The sequence below is a fragment of the Lissotriton vulgaris genome, chromosome 5 (genome assembly GCF_964263255.1).
Source record: "Lissotriton vulgaris chromosome 5, aLisVul1.2, whole genome shotgun sequence".
NCBI classification, from domain to species: domain Eukaryota; kingdom Metazoa; phylum Chordata; class Amphibia; order Caudata; family Salamandridae; genus Lissotriton; species Lissotriton vulgaris.
In genome coordinates, this window is record NC_141693.1 from 1,154,886,106 (window position 1) to 1,154,910,753 (window position 24,648).

The window sequence follows — 24,648 nt, forward strand, 5'->3', positions numbered from 1 at the left end:
AAACTGAAAGCATATCTTGCTGAAGTTCAATATATAAGGACTTATAAAGCTCAATAGATAGATTATCTGGCCCTGTGGCTTTCCTGGAAACTAGTGCATTAATTGCTTCCACTACTTCCTCAGAAAATATTGGTAAATCCAGAGTGGCCTGATCTTCTGGCTTATGCAGAGCTCTATTACACTTAACATCCTTGGGGAGGAGCTGTATCTTCTGTCTACAAATTCGCGTAAAATTATTTAAAAACCCCAATTATATCTGCTGGGGAGTTAAAGTTACACCCTTGGGTGTCCTGTATGGCTTCTATGTCTCTTTCGACATCCCTTTGTCTAATATGTAATGCGAGTAAGGGTCCAGCATTTTCCTCATATTCATAGAATTCCAACTTGTGATTGTGAAATTAAGCAGTGATCTAGCTGCTAAAATATTGTGTGATTCTAGCCTTTAGCACTGCAATCTTTTTTTGAACCTCAGTGCTATCACTAATTTAGTCTAGTGCCCCTCTAATAGGGAAGGTTCTCAATAGAAACCCTGAATCTCAATGCATCTGTATTTTTGCTGATATAAGACATAACTTAAGGTTTTCCCCCTGCATCTGGCCTTTAAAGTTTCCCACTCCATGGTATCTGTGGCAGTACCCCTATTGATCGCTAAAAATTCAGTTACCCATTTACAAATATAATCTAGATGCATGTATTAGACAGAAGCTTTTAATCAAAGGTCCAAGTAGCGCGAGACTTAACGAAACCAGTAATCGGAACTTCCAATACCTGTGGGTTATGTTCCAATAGGGCCCTGGGGTGTCTCTGAATTGCAAACTATCCACTGAGTACAGTGGAAACAAAAAAGTAGTCAAAGTGCACTAATTTATTGTGCAATAGGAAAAAAAAGTGTTCCCGGGGTCTGGAGCTTTTCGTTTGTCCCATCATTTACAAGCCCATGATCTTTGACCACTTATTAACTGCCCTCAATGCCGACGGTTTCCTACTGGAATGTAATTTGGGCCAGATTAATTCTTCTTAACTTCCATGTGCATGTTAAACTCTTTGCATATGGCTGGGCCTGAACTGAGGTGGTGAAGTGATCTAAAGAATGATGATAGATTCAACCCAGATCTAATAGTCACTGGGGCTGAGTGTCTGAAAGGTTTCAGCGCTCTGTCTATCATCTCCTTGTGTTTGCTGTGTTAAACTCCCCACAATTAATAAGAGGGGCTGGCCCAGTTGACAGTTCAATATTTAAATAGTTAATAATATCATCTTCATCTAAATTTGACCTGTAAACTGAACATAACATAAACCACCCTCCTCCCGTATAGAATGCCAAACAGACCCAGCTTATCGGTAGAGCTCGGAACTACCGAGCAACTAGACTTATTAGCAAGAATGGCTACCTCCTAGATGTTAAACTCTGTTGTATACAACCCGGAAGTGAGAACCTGAGGTCAGACATGAGCCCTCTCTTAACCCAAGGAATGTGCGTCTCCTGAGAACATACTATATCTGGCTTCATCAAACTCAAGCTGAGTGCAACCCTACACCTCTTGGCCCTATCATTCAGGCCACACACATTGATCGTACAAATGCGTAATTTACTATTACCCAATCCAACCTTCTTTGAGCAAAACCTTTGAGCTAAACATAGTGAGGCATCTATCTGTTAGCATGCCACCAAAGTGACCAGACTGCTCTGTTCCAAAAATAAGATATGCAAAGGAATCAACCTCAATACCCTTTTACTGTGAGTCTAACACACTGCCTTTGTCTGCTGTATAAAAATCCCTTGCCCTGTCCCTCCACCAAACCTCACAGCCCCCTCCCCATTTCCTGACCCCCCTTTCAAACCCTCTACCGCAGCTCCTTGTCCCCCTCCTTAGCCCCCAACCAACCAACAGGGGCAAGTGGACAATCCAGGTCTGGAGATGGTGGGGTGCCCTCCTTCCTATGTCTGACTCCTTATACGATTTCCAAACAAAAGCCACCCGCATAAAGGCTGTTTTTGCCCTATCCCTTCATATTGTTTATTTCACAAATTCATAGCCAAGAGGAAACATCAATCAGCACTATTTTTTCAGCACTTAAAAATTATCAAGACTTATGAGCAATACTCTGATATCAGCCATCATCAAAGAAATCGTAAATTGTAACTTCTCAAACCAGTTATCCCGATTTATAAATTTCAAGGAACTCTTTTGCGTTAATTTCCGAAGTGACAAAGTGAGCCCTGTCCTGATTATTGACCTTCAGATTGGCAGGATTCATCAGAATCACTTGAGCCCCCTTATTCTGAAAGGGCTATATTATTTACCGTAAACGCCACTGCCTCTCCACTGTGGAATGGAAAAAGTCAGCCCTGAGAAAAAATGAGCATCCATCATAAGTGCGTTTCTGGTCTTGGTGGGCAAGTTTAAAAATGATTGCCTAAATAAAAAGTTCCCAAAGAACCCCAGACTTGCCATAGGCTTGCCACGATCCAGCAGATGCAGAGGCTCTTGTTTAAACAGAAACCTATGGGCTCTTTGGATCTGCAAATCCCAGTTCCAATTGTACAGTTCTGCAAAGGCGCCATTAAACAGCTCTACTATATATTTTCCTGAGTCAGGTCTCTCAGCTCCTTCTGCGACACTCAGCACCCTGAGGCTATTGCGCCTAAGCCTCTTCTCAAATTCTTCTAGGTTCCAGTTGGTGGCAGTCATTTGTGATTCAAATACCTCTGCCTTTTACTTATGAATTGCCACCTCGGTCTCCAGGGTGAACACTCTATTCTCCACCTCTACCATTCTTTGAGAGAAATCACATGTTTTGACAACTCTACGAATTGCCCCCTGTAACTTCCTATTGGCAGTTTTGGCCCTGCATCTGTCTGTCAAGGTTTCCTCTCAATGAACCATAATGCCTTGATAAATCACTTCCGATATGGACACATCCGGGTGATTTGACCCACCAGGCCCTTATCACCCACCATATTATCTTCAAGGCAGAGCATAGCTGAATAGTCCCATTTTAATCCATCCCCTGTGCTAGCTGTACTATTAGCCTCATGCTGAGGTTTCCTTTTCTTGACAATCAGGGAGGCCTCATTCCCAGCTATTTCAGATACTGGCTTCTCACCAGATCCATTAAGACTGCCCATATCGCTTGATGCACTGCCCTGTGACCTTTTTCTATGGCAATCTCCCTGGGATTCTACATCCTCATCTGATCAGTCGGATTGATCAAAAAAGTAGAAAAAAGTGCTTTACTGTATCGAAGTCTATCAGTGGGTTGGCCTGACAGTTTTCTGTGTTGTTCAATGATTCTACTTAGTATACCCTTGTCGGGTTTACCCATCAAGCTCAACACAAGATCATCAAAGCCTCCACCGATGGCACCTCACAGAACTGTTCAGCTTCTACCTGCTCTGCCACCTTTCCAGTGATGTCAAAAGTGCCCCTGAATTGTGTGCACCTCCGCCACTATGCGCTGATGTAACCTTACTGCTCCACTCCTGCTTCCTCAGGTAGCCAGTGTCCTCGATTTCTACTGGTTCAGACGGTTGTCCCACATCCCGATTCTCTCTAATATACAACAGACCTGGCTGCACAATACCCGAAGTACTCACTGTTGTTGTGGCCTCCACCCTGTCCAATGTACGACCGTCTTAAGATACATGGGTCTATATTGTAGCTACAGAAGGGGGCTCAGGCTGGTTTATCAGGGTCGAGCTTCCATCTTTTGCAGCTCTGTCAGCCCCCCGAACCTGAGCAGGATTCTTAAAAAAAGCTGTTGACCCTTTAGAACCTCTGGGCCTTGTACCTGCCAGGCTATCTTTTCTAGCGGGGTGCATGGTGGAAGTAGCATTACCATATTGCAAACCAAGCTTCGCCCTCTCTAACGCCACCTGCTGCAATACCAGTAGCGTGGTGCCTTGAGGATCAGGTTGTTTTTGGAGCCACCCAGATCAGCAGCCCTCCTGTGGGCCTGCGCCGCCTCTGTCTGGTCCTACTGCATAGAACCCACCAAGTCAACATTCTTGCAATCTGGCAAAGACCAGCTATGATCCAGGCATTGGAGAACACACTGGGAACAGAAAACTGTCAGAAGTTGAATGTGCAAACCCAGCATGCACCACCCACCAAGAGGAGAAGCGGTACGTAGGCTAGAGTCCGCATTGAGCCAGAATGGGAGAAGGGCTGACTCGACCATCCTCACACGACCACCATATTGCCCCATAAAAGCAGAGTGAGATGGGCCTCTAAATATATGGTACTCCCCAAAGTTTGTGGGGTATGGCCATTCCCCACCATACATTTTATTATTGGTCCTGCATGCTACAACATGTCGGCATTCTGATTATGGGTAGGAATCATGGTTTAAAATTAGCAGAAGCTCTATCAATTTATGAGATAATACTGGGGACTGAGGCCAAAGGGTGATTTTGAAAAACATAGAATCCAGCTATTACAAAAAGACTAAGTTTAAGATTCTACAAAGGGCCTATAGGCTATGGCGACAAATCAAGAAGAGAGATGGTATCACCAGATTTAAAAGCTATACACCCTCTGTATTTCATGACATAGTTGGCTAAATGTGGGTACTGAATGGTATTACTGCTTTGGGGAATCTTTATGAGGCGGGGCAGCTGTACTCTTTTTGTGAGCTTCAAGAAATGTATGGGTTAAGGACGACCATTTAAAAAAAATATCTTCAAATTCTGGTAAGTAAGTTGAACAAGAACCAATTCTTGGTCCGCCCTGTCCCCCTAGTAGAAACCATTGATAAGGGAGGCAGGATTGGTGCTATCTATAGTACATAATTACAAGAGCTGTCTGATGATTTGGAGACCCAAAACATGAAGTGGGAAATCAGACTCAGGGCAGAAGGACTACGACTTCAGGAATCACTGGATACTGGTAGCAGAGTATTATTGACAGCGGGGTTGAAAAGTCAACATTTTAGACCATATTTGATCTTTACTGTACCCCGGCTACGTTACATAGAAGGGATAGGAGATCCAATGGTAGTTGCCATCGGTGTGGGGCAGTTCAGGCAGAAATTGTGCACATGTTCTTTTCATGTCCTGTACTAGGCCCTTTCTATGGGATGTTGGTACCTTCATCAGGATGATCATCGGGGAACAGATTCAAATTACTCCTTTGATGATGTGATCAGGGGTTGTCTTTGGCACTGCTGGCACTGGGTCTTTAAAGAAAGCGTTGCATATGGTATTCATCACTATGCCAGTTGCTCGGATGTGTATCATCTGGCTGGCTTAACTCAGAGACCCCAACATTTACAGACTGGAGGTCCAGGTTTTGGCAACATATAACATGGAATTTAATCTGCATGAGTGCAAAGGGCAGAAGGCACAGAGATGGGGTGAGAGATCTGGTTGACCATTACTAAGTGGATGCAGGGAGTGATCTAGATCTGCGCAGGCAATGGGCTCGGTTAGCTGGGGTCTGTCCTGGGCAGACTCGATTTCACTTTAACCAGGGAAGCACCAGGTCACTCTGACCGATACATGTTCTGCGTCTGCTACTAACTGCATATACTCCTTCTAACTACATTTCAGTTTTTGTTCCTGAATCTGGAAGCCCATGTATTTGATGATGGGTATTATAGATCGAACTTGGTTGTTCTTACATAATATCAACATGGCAAAAGAATGTACCATGTCTTTTTTTCTTTGCAGAATATGCATGTTATGTTTACTAAGCCGTGTAACTCACTGACACTTTTCTCATGCACCTGCAATCTATATGTCCCGTGAACTTTTTGTCGAGGAATATCTCTGCTCCTGGTCTGTTTTAATACACTACCTTGATACATTATGGATCGGTTAAGCACGCGCACTTTTTTGCTATTTGCATCATCTGAGTATTGTATGCCATATGCTTTATGAAAGGTCAGCTGCATAATATGTCAGCTTTTGGCTCGTTTGCACTTTATGCTATATACACGAACTTAGCATTGCACCTTTTGTCTGCTGTTGATGAGGTGTTTTTTTAACACTGCCCTTTCTGTTTTTTAAATGCAAAATAAAAGATATTAAAAAAAGTGACAGGATTGTGCTTCTGTTTAATTTTGGATAGTCAAAAGACATGGGGGCTTAATTAGAGATGCACTTTTTAAGGAACAATGGTTCAAGTTAGGCCTAATTAGGTCCTGGGAAAAAGGTCAAAGTAGCGAGTATTTAATAAACGCTGGGGAGCAAGAACTGTAGGTACAAGTAGGAACTTTTATTTTACTCTTTCTTTTTTATAGATATACATAAATATTTATACTGTATTTCAGGTGCTCAGGTGAATAGTACGGTGCAGGACGTGACATAAGTGATCAAAGTGAACGGACTGTCACACAACAACAACAAGGTTAAAAACACAACAATTATATACAATAGAATGAGTGGAAATCCTTGGGTAGGTCGACGGCGTTTCGATCTATATAGCTTTAGATCATCATCAGGACTGATGAGCCTCCTGAAACTGTAAGATTAGGGATTTTAGTTACACGTTGTTTTCCTACATGTATACTTGAACTTGCATTGGTTGTGTGCTCCCCGGGATTGGTGAATTATCATGCACATGTTTGTGTATTTTCACATGCGCATTTAATCGAATTTTAGAGATGTAAAGGAGGCGCATAATTTCTTCACCTTGGTGTGCAGCGTATATTTAGCCAAAAAGGGGTTAGGCCATACATAAAAACATGCACTTATTTAAAGCAGTTAAATGGCTGAATTTTTCACTTTACCTTGCCAATGCATTATCAGGCAAGGATGGTTTTTGACACTGCAACTGAATTGGAGGTCGCTTTCTGGAGAAAATCTGGTGGTAATATGAAATATTTTAAACACCACAGAAATTATGACTATACTCATTTGTTAAAAAATTATAGTTTAGGCCACTAGATTTGCCTAGATGTTGCTAGAGTCTAAATTTAATAATTTCCTAAACTATAATTTTTTAACAAATGAGTATAGTCATAATTTCTGTGGTGTTTAAAATATTTCATATTACCACCAGATTTTCTCCAGAAAGCGACCTCCAATTCAGTTGCAGTGTCAAAAACCATCCTTGCCTGATAATGCATTGGCAAGGTAAAGTGAAAAATTCAGCCATTTAACTGCTTTAAATAAGTGCATGTTTTTATGTATGGCCTAACCCCTTTTTGGCTAAATATACGCTGCACACCAAGGTGAAGAAATTATGCGCCTCCTTTACATCTCTAAAATTCGATTAAATGCGCATGTGAAAATACACAAACATGTGCATGATAATTCACCAATCCCGGGGAGCACACAACCAATGCAAGTTCAAGTATACATGTAGGAAAACAACGTGTAACTAAAATCCCTAATCTTACAGTTTCAGGAAGCTCATCAGTCCTGATGATGATCTAAAGCTATATAGATCGAAACGCCGTCGACCTACCCAAGGATTTCCACTCATTCTATTGTATATAATTGTTGTGTTTTTAACCTTGTTGTTGTTGTGTGACAGTCCGTTCACTTTGATCACTTATGTCACGTCCTGCACCGTACTATTCACCTGAGCACCTGAAATACAGTATAAATATTTATGTATATCTATAAAAAAGAAAGAGTAAAATAAAAGTTCCTACTTGTACCTACAGTTCTTGCTCCCCAGCGTTTATTAAATACTCGCTACTTTTACCTTTTTCCCAGGACCTAATTAGGCCTAACTTGAACCATTGTTCCTTAAAAAGTATCGCTCTACCCCAGGTTCTACTTTGTGGGGTTCCCTTGTTTATAAAAAAACATTAATTAGAGATGTGGCATTTGGCCTGCTCCCTGACAGGGGGCGGGGTTATAGTCTCTGCCAACCAGAGTGGATTACCACCCACCACTTTTAGACATTTCTGCCTGGCGGAGATTTCTCTGCAGGTCCTTTATAGGCATTGCCAGTTTATTGAGTGGCCGCCATACTTCAAGCAGTCGCTCAGCAAACTTCTCTGTTATTAACAACAAAACTTCCAAAGTGGGACAATTAAAAAATAACCCTAACACCATTAGACTTTTCTTCAATGATGTGGTGTTCATTTTTCTTTTTTTCTGTTCGGGACTGCCACACTTTTCTGGTTTGTCCTGAACAGAAAAAAGCAGGGCCGGACTGGCTGTAGTAGGCACCAGGCATTTTCCCAGTGTGCCAGAAGGGTGGGGGCTGATTTTTGACCCATGTGGGCTGGTTTTGTTTCTGGGGACCGGTCGAGAGGATGTGCCAGGGCTGGTTTCTGTTCCCAATCCGGCTGTGGAAAAAAGGGCACCAGACTGTTCGCTCCAAATACATAGATGTTTTTCATGCATTTATTCCAACAGTACCACGTGCGTAGGGCCGTCAATGTAAAGATTCTGCTGGCAGACTCAGCGTGGGGATCGTCGGCAGAAACACGATGGTTTATTCAACTTTAAAAAGAGTGGGCAGACCGTCACTTTGATGGGAAGAGTACTCCACCTCAGTTTAAATGACACCATAGTCGTATGTGAAGAATTTACAGAAACTGCTATATAATAATGTAAGTAAGAGTAGATTTACTCTTCTTAGCTCCACATCAACTTACATTGAAGAAATATATCTTCAAGGTATGTAGATGTGGAGTTAAGAATAGTAAAACTATATTTACCTTCACAGTATTGTGATATTCAATCTTTTTGTTACTATAGTTTGTCAGAACAATATTAAAACTTGATAGAACACTGTTACAAAAGGTCACTTACAATCACCCAACATTCTGGTCTTTTATTGTGGCAGGAAACTCATCCTTGAGTCCAAAGCAGAACTTTACAGTGCAGGCCGTGAACCTGATGAAGCACTTTAAGATGGAATGGAACAAAACCCCGCAAATTCAGTGGAGCTTCCTGGGGTCTCTTTTCTTCTGCTGTACGGTCTTCACAACCGTGGGTAAGTGATTATGGTTGCCACCCCCTGGGACAAATGTTTGCAGCCAATCTCCATTATACCCTACAGACACCCCCACACAACTCAAAGGCTTGGCATTTAATCAAGAGACTGAAACATAAGTCACCCAGAAGCATGCTCAAGCTTAAGTTGCATGCAGGTTACCTCAATCAGAGCGGTGACTGTCAATGAAAATGACGACCACAAATCGGGTGGTGCATTAAATGAGCTTCAGCATTATGCGAAAATTGATCCTCTGGGATAAAAAATCATTGATCTCACAATGCGGCTAGAAATGGGAAATACATTTGCACTAAACTGTAGCTGGAAATGTGCCTAATTAAATTAGACATAATCTATTGCTGCGTCCTCATTGCTCATGTGAATGGAAAAAAGTTCTCACAGAATGAGTGGCCTAAATATAAATCCGAATTGTGCATGTCTCACCTTGACATCAGTATCCTTAAGAGCTTCCCCAAACACTAAAAGAGCGCCAATATTGAAGTTACATTTTAATGTGTTTTAGGTTTAGTGGCCAAAAGAAAACTGTTCTATCTTAAAATTGGTGATTTTTGGAGGCTGCAAAATTATGAAACGTGCAAACCGTAATAACTTGTATTTTTGTATAGCACTTATACTGCAGTTTTGTCATTGATAAGTGCTGGAAATAGTATTTACTATTGCATTGGCCCATCTAATACAGATGTCACTGCTGTATACTACAGAGAGGCTTCAAATACAAACAGCACCGCTTTTAATAAAGACAGCTCCTTTAAATAAGCATTTGCAATGCAATAGGTCTCCCATTTACGTGAGTTTGAGCTATGGGCATTGTAAAGGACAATGCCCTTAATTTAAGTTTTGGTTTTTAGAACATAAAAAGAAGACACTGTAATTTACAATGCTAATAGCTTAAACTCTCGCAAATGCAAGACCTATTGCACTGCCAATGCTTGTTTTTAAAAGTGCCCCATGCCGCGCTCTCACTTCAATGGTGTAACAACCGAAGTAAAAGGGCCAGCCCTCATGGGAGGTTACAAATGAAGACAAGGCAGTACGAAGGAGGGACTAACAAGCCTAATAACAAATCAGGAGCCAGCATTTACGAAGGACAATGAGACAAGCTAATGACAAATATGGGTGGAGAGTAGGCGTGGCTTCAAGTACATTCTCCAATACAGCATGGCTCACAGAGCAGGGATGCACTGCCCAGGCTCAACTTAAAAATAACCACGTATAGACAAAAAGGGCCAAGCTACATTGGATGACAATAGACCAGCAAATCATGCATATAGGTCTTTATACCTTTTCAGGAAGGCTTTGAACAAGAATGGACTACAAGCCAACTCTAGTCTTTTTTCCTACAATCAATGCATCAACCTTCTTTGAGCACACCATCACTGCAAAATGCCTCTCACAAAGTATCACCAGGATACATTCTGAAGTATGTCTCTAAAGATACGAAGGGTAAAGTTTTTGAACAAACTTCTCAAAAACTTAGGGAAGAACAACATTTGTGTGCCTTTAAAAAAAAAAAAGCAAATTTGAATTGTTTCTGTTTTTTACTTCAGGTGTTTTTAATAATAAAAACAAAGTGTACAGTTATTGCAATATAATTGCATGTAGCAGGGTTTTTAATTGTGTGTATTGTTTATGCGTGTTCTCAGGAGCCTTTATTGATTTTTGGTATTTGAAAATATTATTGTATTTGTTGATATAACTGTTTTGGGTATTGTTTTGTTCTTTCAAACTGGGCTCCTAGCATTGTTTCTCTATAATGTATTGATTAAACTGAGCAAGCATGTAATGTAGCACAGCAATTAGGGACTGAAAATGTGACTTATTTTAAAAAATGTATAGTCTAAAGTGTATTCCAATACAAATTAGTGGATAGCTGCCCGGTATTTTCAAAGCAACGAATAACATTGTGTCCACATGAAAATGGGAAAGAAGGGCATCTGTCTTCAAGAGTAAAGAGAAAACAATATGTGACTATGATAGATTGGGTTCTTGGGAGAACTTTCAGTGCTCTCATATCCGTCAAGTAAGCCAATACGTCTATGTAACTACGAAATGCCATGAAATATGTTATTAACATCAACACATAGAACTGGCATAAATGGCAGAATTACTGCATGTCCCGTCACACTAAATGAAACCTCACAATTTAACAGTAACCATTATGCTTGTCTGAATCACTTATACTGGGATTCCACATAGTAGCATGCTACCCACACACAGTGTTTTTGCACATCGTGATGGGTAAGGCGCTATGTTACACACCCCTGCCACACCTAACCAATTACCCGGGTAATAAATGTGTTTTATTGAGCAATAGTACCACAGTGGGTTGTATGACGATCCATCGTCCTCAAATTACACAAAATACAGACCCCTGCGGTGAAGGGGGAGCTTTCAGGGGTCCCAACCTTAAGAGGGCCCCTATGCAGACCAAGAACAATGAAAATCTGTAAGAAATAGAAGGCTCAAGGACCTCTAATCAGTCTCACAATCTAAAGGAAGCCCCATTATTTTGTCACATCATTGCATTCGCCAAATGCTGGTGAGTTGGCATGAACGAAATGCCATAAACATACCTGTGATTATGGCGTCCCAGCTTGAGATCCTGGCCAGACTGAGCCCTCAGTAATCCCGGTTTTCAGCCGGAGCCACACTCTGCTCCTCGCACACCAGGCACATAGTGTAAGCTTTTTAGATCCGCCCTCGCCGAGCTATGAACACCTGTCAGAGCGAGGGGAGGGGCGCCAGGGTTAGCTGCAGCTCCTGGTCTAGGGACACCTGGGAAGGGGAGTGTCCTGGTTGTGAGGGCACCTGAGCTGTCTGGGGAATCCGGGGTTGAGAATAGAGAGCGTCTTGCCTTGCAGGAGCGGGAACGCATTCAAACTAACATTCTCTGCCCGATAAATCAAAAGCAGGCTGTAAATGACCGGACTGCGGTACAACGAGCAAACTCCAACTTCCGCCGTGGGAGATATTAAAGACCGAGTAAGATGTTATGCATTTTGGTATCAGCCTACAATCACCTGCTGCATCACAAGCAGATTCCGACATTTCCAGTCTGAGGTAGATACTACAAATAAAGGCGCTCTCTGTAACAACAGTATTTACGATATTAAGAATAAAAGTGCGCTACCGTTCTGCCTGGCTATAAGCAAATCATAGCGAAACATTGAATTAGGAGGAGACTTCGGCACAGAGACACGGCAATGTGCGAACGAGCCTCGAGGATGTATACTGCTCTGAATACCTGTTTGCTGTTAAACAGCGGTTCACATCAAACGTTCTCCTTTTTAAGCCCCCAAGGGACACGCAAACAAGGTGACTGAAGAGGCGACTCACAGGGGACGGGTTGGTGCAGGCTAGACGGCGGGAAAAATGGCGACTCAAGCTTCCGATATTTTTCGGATTTGGGGGCGTGGTTTTGCTGTCCTGAGTGATGGACTACGTCACGAGCTAAAGAACAGCCAAAATGACGCCCCCAAATCCGAAAAAGACGGAGCCTATTTGGAGTGATGGCTCTCTCCTCCAATGGCTGGCCTCCATTTATGAAGCCAGCCAATGGGAGAGAGCCAAAATTAGAGGCGGGATGAAGAGCCCCTCTAAGAAACATAAGATCTCGCTACTTCCGGTTCTGACGAACCGGATAGTACCTCGACCTAAAAAACGAATAATAAATCTGAACAAAACCAAAGTGCTCCCATTTGGAAAAAAGAACGTTATTTTCAAATGGTTTCTCGACGATACAAAACTAGAGACTGTTATGAATACAAATATTTGAGAATGTGGTTTGTTAATGAATTGACATGGAAAGACCACCTCGAAGTATTGCAAGCAGAAGCCCTTTCAACCTTAAGTGGCCTCAGGAATTTAGGTAAAACATATGGAGGGGCCTCTTTAAGACCTGCATTAGCAGCTTCTGAAGCAATGACCCATCCCCATTTCAAAATGGGGACAAAGTTCTTTGTCTAAGTGGAAAAAAAACATCTGGGCTCTAAAGGAAGGTGGGTGTTTAAAAACAGATGTTGTCTTTGCCTCCTTCGTCGATGATATAGGCTGTCCGGAGGGATACTGGTCTAACGATTTGGAACTACTTAGTTTATACGAGTGTGATTAGATTAGATTCTGTAATAGAATCGATCAGGGTGAATCTATGTAAATCTCAACGTTATATCTACAGGAGATTAAAAAGAGTGAATTAAAATGGGCAATAATTGTTAGACATAGGTTCGAATATATCTTTAAAAGACTGGCAATAAAATATAATTTCCAACTAACTGAAGAAATTAGTAAAGGGTAGCTGAGAAGGTTGACAACATGCTTGGCAAGTTAAGATGATTTGAAATACCTAGAAGAAAATAAATCTGTATGTCATATGAGAAGATCCTGGTTGGAAGAAACAACATTTTCATATTTATTATACTTAAATACGAATACCTAAGGTTGGAGTTGCTAACACTTAGATGTGGTGAGAATCCAGTTTTAACCTCACCCGCTAAGAGGTAGTTTTAGAGGATAATAACATATGTAAATGTGGTCTAAATGAAGTGTGATAATGCCTCACATTATTTTAGATTACCTGTGTTTTTTGCTCCAGAGGAAGTCGTTGCTGAGACCTAGTTGAAGAAATATGCTGTTAGGAAAAGGAGCCTAGCATTAACCCTCCTGACTGACATGAGGTTTTTAGATATGGCGAGTGCACTGGGAAAGTAAATAGCATCTGTAAACAAAGTGTTAACAAGGTATTAATTCATGTAAATAATTTTTTTGTTCAAATTTCAAAGCTTTATTCGACATTTGTCATAAAAGCAATTCCTCCCTAACACTATACAAATAAATACTATGGGCCTCATTTATGAGGCCTTGCGTCAGTTTTGCGCTGCGGATGCGTCACTTTTTGTGACGCATCTGCGGCGTAAAACATGCGCCTTGTTGCGCCATATTTAAAAAGTGACGCATCTAGGTAGATGCGTCACTTTTTAAACCCCTGCGCCACATTATACCTGCGTCAGGTATAATGTATGCAGAGGGGGCGTTCCCCCGCAAAAAGCCTCGTAATAGTGACGCAGTGAAATCTATGAGATTTCACTGCGCCACTTTTAGGATGCTGTTGCGTCAAAATCTTGCGCCTGCCTCACAGCAGGCGTAAGACTGACGCAAGCCATTTCACATGGGGCTTTCCCCATGTGAAAGGACGCATTGCTGGAGATGCGTCACTTTTGTGACACACTCCAGCAATGCGTCACTTTTGCGCTTACAGATGCGTCAGAAATACTGACGTATCTGTAAGTCCTTGCGACATGATGCGTCATACATTAAATATGACGCATCATTGGTGTCGCAAGGAGTGCGCAGTGAAAAGTGACGCATCGCTGTTTTCACGCAGCGATGCGTCACTTTTCATAAATGAGGCCCTATGTCTAAAAATACTCACAATAAAATACATATTAAACAATTGACAGTCGAATACAATGCACAATTAAAAACATTTACTTGATTCATAAATTGATAAAAAGAGTTTTATCCTAAGAACCATATTTTTAAACAGATACAATATCTAATAAAGTGCGAGTGCGGATCACCCAAGCCCAACCAAGAAATTTAGCTACGGCAATTGCAAAGAGCGGCGAACAATCTGTTTCTAATATTCTCAATGCAGTCGCCTGGCTACGAGTGCCCAGATTTAAACAAACTGGCCTTAGCCATTTGTGCCTTGGGCTAGCATATAGTGGGCAGCAAAACAACAAGTGGGAGATATGCTCTATTTGGTCTTTGCAATAATAACAGTTCTCATCCCGTGATGGAGACCAATGTTTTTTAAAAGCATTCGCTGGGAGTGTTCCAACCCTGAATTGGAAGTATAACTTCCTATCACGCGGCCTTTCAATTATGTCCAAATAAGCTTCGCAGGATGGAACCATTTTAATATCCAAAAAGCGGCCAGTTAGATTAGCTCTTGACCCAGCACAATAGATTGAGGAATACACCATCTCCCAATATATTTCCTTCAGTTTTGCTTTAGTTGGAAACTTTGTCACATCCATATTACCCCAAAGATGGTCCAGCTTTAACTTTGTCAGTAGACCCCTCAGATCTTTCAACCAAACAATACAGTGAAATTGATCAAACTTGACAACATCTAACAATGCCGATGCATAGTGGGCTAGTTCCGGCGTCATGTAAATTATTGTACTCTATCATGATCTCTGTTTAGAACTGTTTTATGTGATATTTTATTAGTTTAATATTTGACTATTTATAGTGAACTGTTCATATGGATTAATTGCTTAAAGACCTAGGTCTGAGTAAATACATTTTGACTGATAGCCCTTGGCCATTATGAGCCGGCTGCCAAAAGGGTCCATACAGTCTGCGTTTAGCTGCATTATTAGAGTTTTCTGATTGGACAACTCTTAGCCACAGTTCTGCATCACCAGCTCTCCTTTTCCGTCAGCTCTGGGGAATGCTCCTAGGCTAACTAACGGAAGGAAGCACGAGGCACCCATTAGCACGTATCAGCCCCTAGGGCTTTGTGTTAATTGCGAACAACTAATGTGGAATACGTAATGGACACCTTTACTAATGACTTCCCTGTAAACCCATAGACATGTACTCAAAGCACCAGGCAGAATGTTTCAAGTATCACTGAGCCTGCATAACACCCCTCTTGTCCTGTTTTACATTGTTTGGTCCATTCCAGTGTCGTGAAGCTGAGATCAGTCATCTCAATAGAAATTTCAAATGTTTACCAAAAGGATGTAACAATGGTTCCCTTCAATAACTCAATCGTGGCTGCATGTTTCAGTTAAAATAAACTGATAGTGCTCACTTTTAACCACAGACGTGTGCCCTATGAGGCACTATTTTACCTTTCTGCCTTTTAAAAAGAAGCCCTCTAGTGAACGATGTCACAATAGTGTTTACAACCAATGAAACGTTAGCAAATAATGGAAATTTCGTAACCTCTATTATTGGTCTATTTATGGTGCATGATAGAGTAGGAAGACAAGCTTCTTACTTTTCACTGTGAGCTCACTTTAAATTTATGACGTGGTCTCCATTTCACATGACCGCTGGGCCAAAATCATTTCAATAAGCACCATTCAGAGTGGACTTGATTTCTTTTTGTTTTGTTTGTTTTTAATTGACGCGATTTTATGAAAAACTTTGTTGAATTATCTTTCTACATTTTCCTGCTCCTAGACAAGCATCACATTTAGAAAATCACTTGCATTTTCCTAGGGATCAAGAATATTAAAAAGAAAACAGGATGATAATACAGTGAAAAGTAAATGCATATATTTCTTGATCTAATAATTATAATTTAAAAACATATAAAACATTATTAAGTAAGATAAAAATACATGGTTCATAAACAATGTAACTATGTTAGAACTTACATGCTTTCAACACAATGCAACGTTCCTCAACGTCCACAGGGAGGCAGACGTGCACCAATGTAGATTGTGGACATGTGATATATTTTCAAAATATCTTCCTCCATTCGAAGACATTTTAGGATGTGTGGGTGCAGGTGGGATTATTTATTCAGGCATGCATTTGTAGACCTTATGGGCAATCTGAAGGAACCAAAACCAGCGTTTTGCATTTATATAGTGCACACCACAAACAGAATTGTCAGTTGACACTTAAGTAATAGGTGTTTTTCGTTTTCAGCTTTTCCTTTTAACCTCATCGCTGCTACACATATTTCCCTCCTGTGCTGAAAAATCATTATCATTATTGTTTCATGACGGAACGGTTCCGTCATCAGCACAGCTCCACTGTGCCTCATGACGGAACCGTTCCGTCATGAGCATCGAAGGGGTTAAGGTCTCAACCTGCGAAAGACTGCGCACATGCGCATTCGAGCTGGCGAGATTTAATGATGTAGGGAGAGTTTCACTAGGTTAGTGAAGCCCCGCCCTCTTCTCCATTGGCTGGCCTCATAAACGGTGGTCAGCCATTGGAGAAGAGGTCCTAGTGACGTTCTCCTTTCTCTTTTAGCCCCGTCCTTTTCAGATTGGGTTCCTTGACTTATTGGTGGCATAAAAGGTTTCTTATCTTCTTTATGGGGTCATCTGTTTCGCCCCATAAAGAAGATAAGGAACATTTTATGCCACCAGTAAGTCATGCCGAGCACGTCTGAAAAGGACAGGGCTAAAAGAGTACCCACCCCGCCAGGGACTTTGTGCTATTCTCATACCCCTAGCGGGTGCCCACCCCGCTAGGGGCTTTGTATTTAAACCGGTGCCCACCCCACATTGAGGGAAGAAAAAAAAGACGAGTCCAAGCAGTGCAGTGTCCTGCTAGAAAAAATTCCTAGCCGTAAATAATTTGTTTCGTGCTGGAATAGATGTCTCTTATAAGTAGCATACTTAAGGGCTTAAATTGATGCAGATGCTGTAAACAGCAGGTTGAAGCTCATGAACAGAGGCGCTAGTGAAGCCTAGGGTTTAAAGCGGGAAATTGACTCACACCAGTTCTGAGGACGAGGCAGCAGAAGGTGCGTGCTTTTCTCTGTCCCTCGCATCTGTCTGTCTGTCAGGTCAGTGTATACTGACGTGTGTCTGGTGCTGCTGCTGTGATGCGATCCTTCGCAGAGCTGTTGTGGGGTTGATGAAATGCAATTTTATAGTGTCTCGGCGAGTGTCCTATCAGAAAAGCGTGTTACTGTGATTTATGCCTTCGAATGTGCATTGGAGCAGCCAGAGGGCTGTGTCTGTACCCATGTTGGTGGGGTGTGGTTGTGGTGGTTCCGTGTGTGCACATGGGCAAAGGTTGACATCTGGGCATTCTCTGAGCATCCGGCGCCGGCGGGTACGCGTGTGAATGGGTGGTGTGTGGATTTTTAGCGTGTATAGGGCTGTTGTGTGGATGAGTAGTCTGCGCGTGTCGGGTACCTTCTTCCTGTGCGCACGGGGGGGGGTGGGTTTTCAGAAAATAGCGGCGGGGGTTGGGTGTGCATGGCTATTTTGTGGTGGTAGGTGGTATTCGTTTGTGTTGGGGTGGTATAGTTGTTTGGGTGGAATGTGGAGGTGTCTGGAATCGTGAGGTCTGTGTGCATTGTGGTGTTGGATGGTGTGTGCATGGGTGGTATATGTGTTTGTGTATTGTTTTGTTACCGGGTGGTGTGTGAGGAGGCTGTTGAATGTGTGTGGTGTGTTTCTCTGTGACCTGTGTGTATTTGTGGCGCAAAGGTGGGGATTAAACAGAAACAAATTAACAAGAAGCCGCACAGGGGGAGACACTGCGTCCTCATTTTCTTGTCTCAGATATGCCCTGGATAGTGCAAATAATTTTTTTAAACGGCACCCAGTCTCCCAGCCCAAACACCCACATCTGTCCTGCAACATGCATGCAAAGAATCCCTTGCCAACAACCAGCGAAGATCAGGGTCCACAAGAGGCGTCTTCTATGAAAACTCTGGCCTTTGCTTGATGGAAAAATGGTTAAAGTGTAAAAAAAGAGGATATTTTGATCCATGGAGCTCTAGATTTATAACCGGATGCCGGCGCGGTCGAACGCTGGGTTTAGTGAATCCCCAGGCTGCTGTTTCTGATTCCACCCATGTCTCTCTCTTGCACCTCGTGCCCTTCCTGTCTCTTTATTTCCCTCTCAGACATTCCTTGTTCATCCCCGCCTGCTCCCTTTGTCACTGGTTTTCCATTTTTCTCACCCTCCTTCTTTCACCCGATCAGCCTTTCTTGCCCATACTCTGTGGTCTGGGGAGAAAAGTCCAGTTCCCCAAAACCAGGGCTGGTGCCACCACCTAAAACCCACTGGCACAAATGGAGCGGTGCCCCCACGGAGACAGCTGGTATGTTTGTCACCCGAGATGGCTGCTTTAGAGCAGGACACCTCACGTGACTCATTGTTAGACATCACCCCAGCCATCCCGGCCTCATGAACACACCAGAGAGGCTGCACGCTCCGGGACTGCGCACCACACATTTGAAGTGTTCATTCATAGAAAAAAAAAAGAAATGTATTATTGCGCTCTAACCGACCCCTTTTTTGGAAAAGAGATATTTTTGTAATAATTATTCATTGCCAGAAAGCTTCAGACTCCCCAACCCCTTCTATGCGTGCATTGTGGGGCAGTGTTTCGTTAATGTAGATATACTCTTTAGAATAGCAAAGACCGAAGCATATCAGTGTGGACGAGGGAGGGAGACTGGTGCTGGGCGTGGGGGCTTCCTGTGCTCAGCGGGCGGGCTGTAATCTGCCATAAGGCCCGGTTTATTGTGCAGTCCTGAAAGACATGAGGGGGTCCGGCTGCTCCCCGATGCCGCGACCTCTGCGGACCTCTGGTCAAGGTCTCACTGTGGGAAGGAAGGGGTGGGTGTCTGCCAACGAGCGCGGCAGTGGAGTGGCATGACTTGTAGACAGAGACAGAGCTGACCCCCCCCCCCACACACACACACCTGCCCTCTCAAAGCCTCTGTCCGCGATGGGCAGACGTGCAACCCCCTGCCCTGTTACTGTCCTCTTACTGCCTGCGATGGACAGGCGTGCCCAGGCACCTATAGGGAGCCAGCCCTGTACACTATGATTGTGGCGCTACAGAGACGTATATGGGCGTCTATAGAGTGAGCTAACCCAGGGCCCTCGGGAATCTTGGGATGGACAGACGTGTACAGGCACCTATAGACCGAGACCATCCTGGGCCCTCAGACTGAGAGACGGCCAGACGTGCACCTGCAGTGAGACTGACTGGTTGTGGTGGGCAGATGTGCACTGACATCTTTAGAGAGAGCTCACCGGTTGTCCTCCGACTACCTGTGCCTGACAGACATGCACTGACGCCTACAGAGAGAGCACTCTCCGCCCCCTTACTTCCGGTGACAGACTGAAGTGCACTGACACCTGCAGTGAGCTCGCACTCTCTACCCTCTTACTTCCTGTGACAGACTAAAATGCACTGGCACCTACAGAGGGAACCTGGCTTATCCCTGATAGCCTCTGATGGGCAGAAATGCACTGACCCTACAGAGGGAGAGCACTCTCTACCTTACTTCCTGTGATGGACAGATGTTGCGCACTCTCTGTCCTCTGACTTCCTGTGACAGAGTGTACTGAGACCCACCGAGGGCACGCAGTCTCTGCCCTCTGACTTCCTGTGACAGAGTGCACTGACACTCACTCAGAGCGCGCACTCTCTTCCCTCTTACTCCCTGTGAGGGACATAAGTGCACTGACACTTACAGATGGAGCCTGACCTGCCCCTAATAGCCTCTGACCGGCAGAAGTGCACTGACACCTGCAGAGGACACGCACTCTGCCTCTTACTCCCTGTGTGGGACAGAAGTGCACTGACACCTGCAGAGGGAGTGCACTCACACTCTACTAATCACTCTCTACTATTTACTACTCACTCTCTACAACTCTACGAACTCTATACTACTCACTACTACTCTCTACTACTCTACTACTCATTCTCTACTACTCACTCTCTACTACTCTCTCTCTACTACTCTCTACTCTCAAATCACTATACTACTCACTCTCTACTACTAACTCTACTACAATTCTTTACTTCTCACTCTATACTACTCTCTACTACTCACTCATTACTACTCACTCTAATACTCTTGATTACTCACTCTCTACTACTCTCTAGTACACTTTACTAACTCTTTACTACTCACTCACTACTACTACTCTCTGCTACTGTGTGAGAGAGACAGCAGTGTGGGAGAGACAGCAGTGTGAGATACATTTTAATTATGTTTTATTTTTGGAAACATAAATAAAACGCATTGTTATTTGCAATGTCAAGAGCTCAAACTCAAACAATGCAATAGGTCTCGCATTTGCAAGAGATTAAGCTATTGGCATTGTAAATGACGATGCCATTTATTTATCTGTGATCAAAACCAACACATAAATAAAAATGTTGTCATTTACAATGCCAATAGCTTTAACTTATGCAAAGGCGAGACCGTTGCATTGTAAATGCTTGTTCATTTTATCAACCCTAGAAGGATGAAAGATTGATTTGCACAAAGGGATTCAAGACTTTGTTATTAAGGTTACAATGAGAGAAGTGTAGCTTCACAAAATTATTCTATGGAGGCCACTGCCCACTTCCAGCATGGGTGAGGCCCACTGCCACCAGTTGTGCTGCCCAATACCAGTGCTCGCTGCCAGTGCTTACTGCCCGCATGGATGCCGCCCAAAGCCTTTGGTGTACTCATTACCACTCTGGCCAGCTGTTCACATGGAATGGATGGGGAGAATCCTGGGTTTGTGCCTTAAGGCATGCCTCGCTTTGTAAAAAGGAAGAAATGGCAGTAAGGAATGATTAAAGCTGCACTACCTAGCTATATACTGTTTTAAAAAATGCATGGGTCACTGTTGCTCACCTCCTTGGTACAATGCCAATGAACCACAACTCTATGATACAAAAGGATAAAGCACAGAGAGGCAACACAAGTATTACAAAGCACAAGTGCAAAGCAAGAGAATCTACCCGGACTCTTCAGTGATGTTATATTTGATCCTTTAATGGATGCTTGCACCACAAACGATGTAAGGCGGTGAGAAAATGCAGCCAACGCATTTCGCCCTGAATAGGGCTTCCTCAGGGCAGTAGTCAAAAAGAAATGCAATCTGGAAGGTATTCAGGAATATACCAAGATTGTTACAACGACCAAGATAACTCAAATTGATGAAGTTAAATTCCAGAATATAAAATCAATCCCGGTCGTAGTCATTGGTATGTACCCACATTTTTGCGAAGTCCGTAATTGGTCAAAACAATGAGATTAAATTCCAGAATATGAGGCCAAATCCAGTTCCTGATCTTTTTATTCAGACAAACTGTATAGTGTTCACTGTGATAAATGAGGCATCCATAACTCTAGGGTAGTTAGTCGTTGCCTGAGTACAGCACCCACCAACTCTTCGCACGTGCCGTGTATATTAAGTCATTTGTAGTTCAACAAAAAGATCAAAACTTTCATACCTTTTGTGATAAAATAAATCAACATGTTGAAGAATTCAAATTGAGAAAAAACAGATAATGCATTTGGTGGCTTCACTTGCCAATGTTGGTTTTAGCTCATCAAGCTATTTATTCACTTTAAAGAAACAATAATTGAGACCTGTGATTGTTACCACGTGGGCCTTGCTCTTAGTCCTGCAGATGCTGACATGTACCATATGGTGTGGAGTTGTCCTTCTGTGGAGGGTGTGCCGTCCTGCTAATGGGGTATAAAGGAGAGGCCTCAACGGTGGCAAGTGCGGGGCTATATTGCGGAGATGATAATGAGAGACACACACAGTGTAACGGTCTCAGGAGATAACCCATGTGCGGATCCTCCCTTTTTATTATTCCTGCAAGCCTCGCCTTGCCCACGGATGACGTGTACACAGCAGCCGGCTTATAGGCCGAAACACAGGACCGCTAACGATTACATCCCTCCCAACTTGGATCTTTAAACACATGTCACGGAAGACCGGCAAACATTTAAGAACACCCTGGCATCAGTCTTTGACGTTTTAACATGCAAAGTTCAGTAGATGCTGGTTGGGTCGAAGGCTGTAGCGGTGTTTTTGACTTCAGTGGATGATCCACATGGTGACAGTAGGTGTTGCTGCGAATTGGGAGGCAGAGGCCCTGATGAAACAGAGTCTGGGATGTTGATCTCTTCCTCCGCTCTGCACAGGGTATCTCTGTCCAGGTCCGGTGAGTTCCTAGGGTCCGACTCTAAGGACACTGACGGGACCTCCTTAAACCAGGAGATGTTTCGGGGTATTTCCTCGCTCCCTTTTCGGGCTGTCACTATGGTGCCATTGCTGGTAACGACTGTCCATGTGCCTGGTTCATGGGCCGTCCAGAACTTTCCTCCGGGCCGGTGATCTTTGAGGAGAACTGTTGCACCTGGCTGGAGTGAACGGTGCAAGGTGAGGCATCGGATGCTTGCCCGGTGATTTTGCCGTTCTTGCCTCTCTTGAGTTTCCAGGACGTCATGGGGCTGGGGTGTCCACCCTGGACACGTGGAGATCAGGTCTCTCCACGGCCCTCTGAACATGAGGGCCCAGGGGCTCTGCAGCATGGTGCAGTTTGGGGTGCTTCTGTATTCCCAGAGGAACTCCTGGAGGCGCCCCTCAGTGTCCGCTTGTTCCACGTTAGCAATGCGCAGCATATTGTTTATTGTCCTCATGAATCGTCCACGTCTCCGTTGGCTGGGGTCATTGGGACGTGATACAGCTGTGATGGATCCCTCGCTGATTGAGGAAGGTGGCAAAACCAGTCCCTTGGAACGGTGAGCCATTGTCGCTTCGGAACTCAGTGGGGAACTCAAATGTGGCGAACACTTTATCCAGGACGGGTGCCACATGGGCGAAGGCGTTCGACATGACTGGTTCCAATATGGGGTATTTGGAGTATGCATCTATGAGGACAAGCGTATGTTTCCCTCCCGGGAAGCTTCCAAAGTCTATGCTGACTTTCGACCACGGGATGGTGCAGGCCTCTTCTGTGATTATCAGGATTGGTCGCTCCAGTGCGTTTGTCATCTGGCAGGATGGGCAGCGGTGCACTAGGTCCTCAACCATAGTTTCGAGTTCTGGAAACCAGACCTTTTTTCTGATTCTTGCCTTCATTTTTGTCACTCCTTGGTGACCCCCATGGGCCAGCTGAGTTACTCGTTGCCTCAGAGCTTGCAGGATTACCAGCCTCAGGTCTCGCAGGAGTACTCTATCTGACGTGGAGCTCAGTTTGCTCCTCACCCTCCATATTTTCGTCAGCTCTCCGCAGTGCTCAGGTGCCCACGTGTTAGTTTGCTGGAGGTATGTCTTCCATGACCCTTCCTGAACCACTTGAAGAGTCTGGGTGTTGATGGGGCCTTGCTCAGTGGCTTTCTTGATGTCTTCAAGCGTCATTGCCTGGAGGCATGCTGCAACAGAGATTATTTTTATGTCCTGTTCCGCCTCCTCAAGGTCATCCATCTGTTCCTTCGAGGGCGGGTTTTAGACAGGAAGTCAGCGGGGTTCTTCGCCCCAGGTCGGTAGACTACCTCCATCTGGTAGGGCTGGAGTTGTATGGCCATTGGTTAATTTTGGGAGGTGAATGTGGGGCTGACCCTTTAAAAAGGGGGACCAGAGGCTGGTGGTCTGTTACCACTGTCAATGGCTTGCCTGTCAGGTACAGAGAGAAATGGTTGCAGACCCATTTTATCAGGAGCCCTTGCGCTCAATTTGAGCTTATCTTGCTTCAGTGGGATCAGCAACTTGCTGGCAAATGACAAAGCCGCCCACCGGCCTGGCTCCTGTTCCTGGGTGAGTACTGCTCCCAGCCCCACTGGAATGGTGTCTACTAGTAGTTCTGTTCGCTTTGCCGGATCGAAATAGGCAAGGGTGGCTTCTCCCAGTAGTGCATCCTTGATGCTGTGGAATACCTCCTCTTCCCACGGTCCCCAGTTCCATTTGACATCTACTTTTGTGAGAGCCGTCAGCAGCTCGGCACGGGTTGTGAGATCGGGGATAAATGTCCCGCAATAGCTGGCCATGCCAAGAAAACTCCGGTGGGCGTGGTTGGAGCTGGGGCACATCGGAAGGCTCGCAACTTCTTCGGATCCACATGAATATCCTCCTGGTTGTGCGAGAATCAAGAGGGAGAGAGAGGACCAGATAGCTAGTCCAGATCCCCGGTTTATATGTCAATAAATAAAAAAGAGACTAGCTAGGAATGGGGTTAGCATGACATTAATATTATAACCGTCAT

General features: G+C 43.9%; 1 protein-coding gene across 1 annotated transcript in view; it reads left to right on the top strand.

The window, feature by feature from the left end:
• KCNK18 (potassium two pore domain channel subfamily K member 18) overlaps positions 1-24,648 on the top strand; it is a 118,436-nt gene that overhangs the window by 15,278 nt on the left and 78,510 nt on the right. The window contains exon 2 of the mRNA XM_086922917.1: positions 8,751-8,900. Coding sequence (XP_086779043.1) covers positions 8,751-8,900 — 150 coding nt within the window. The remainder of the gene's footprint in view (positions 1-8,750; positions 8,901-24,648) is intronic.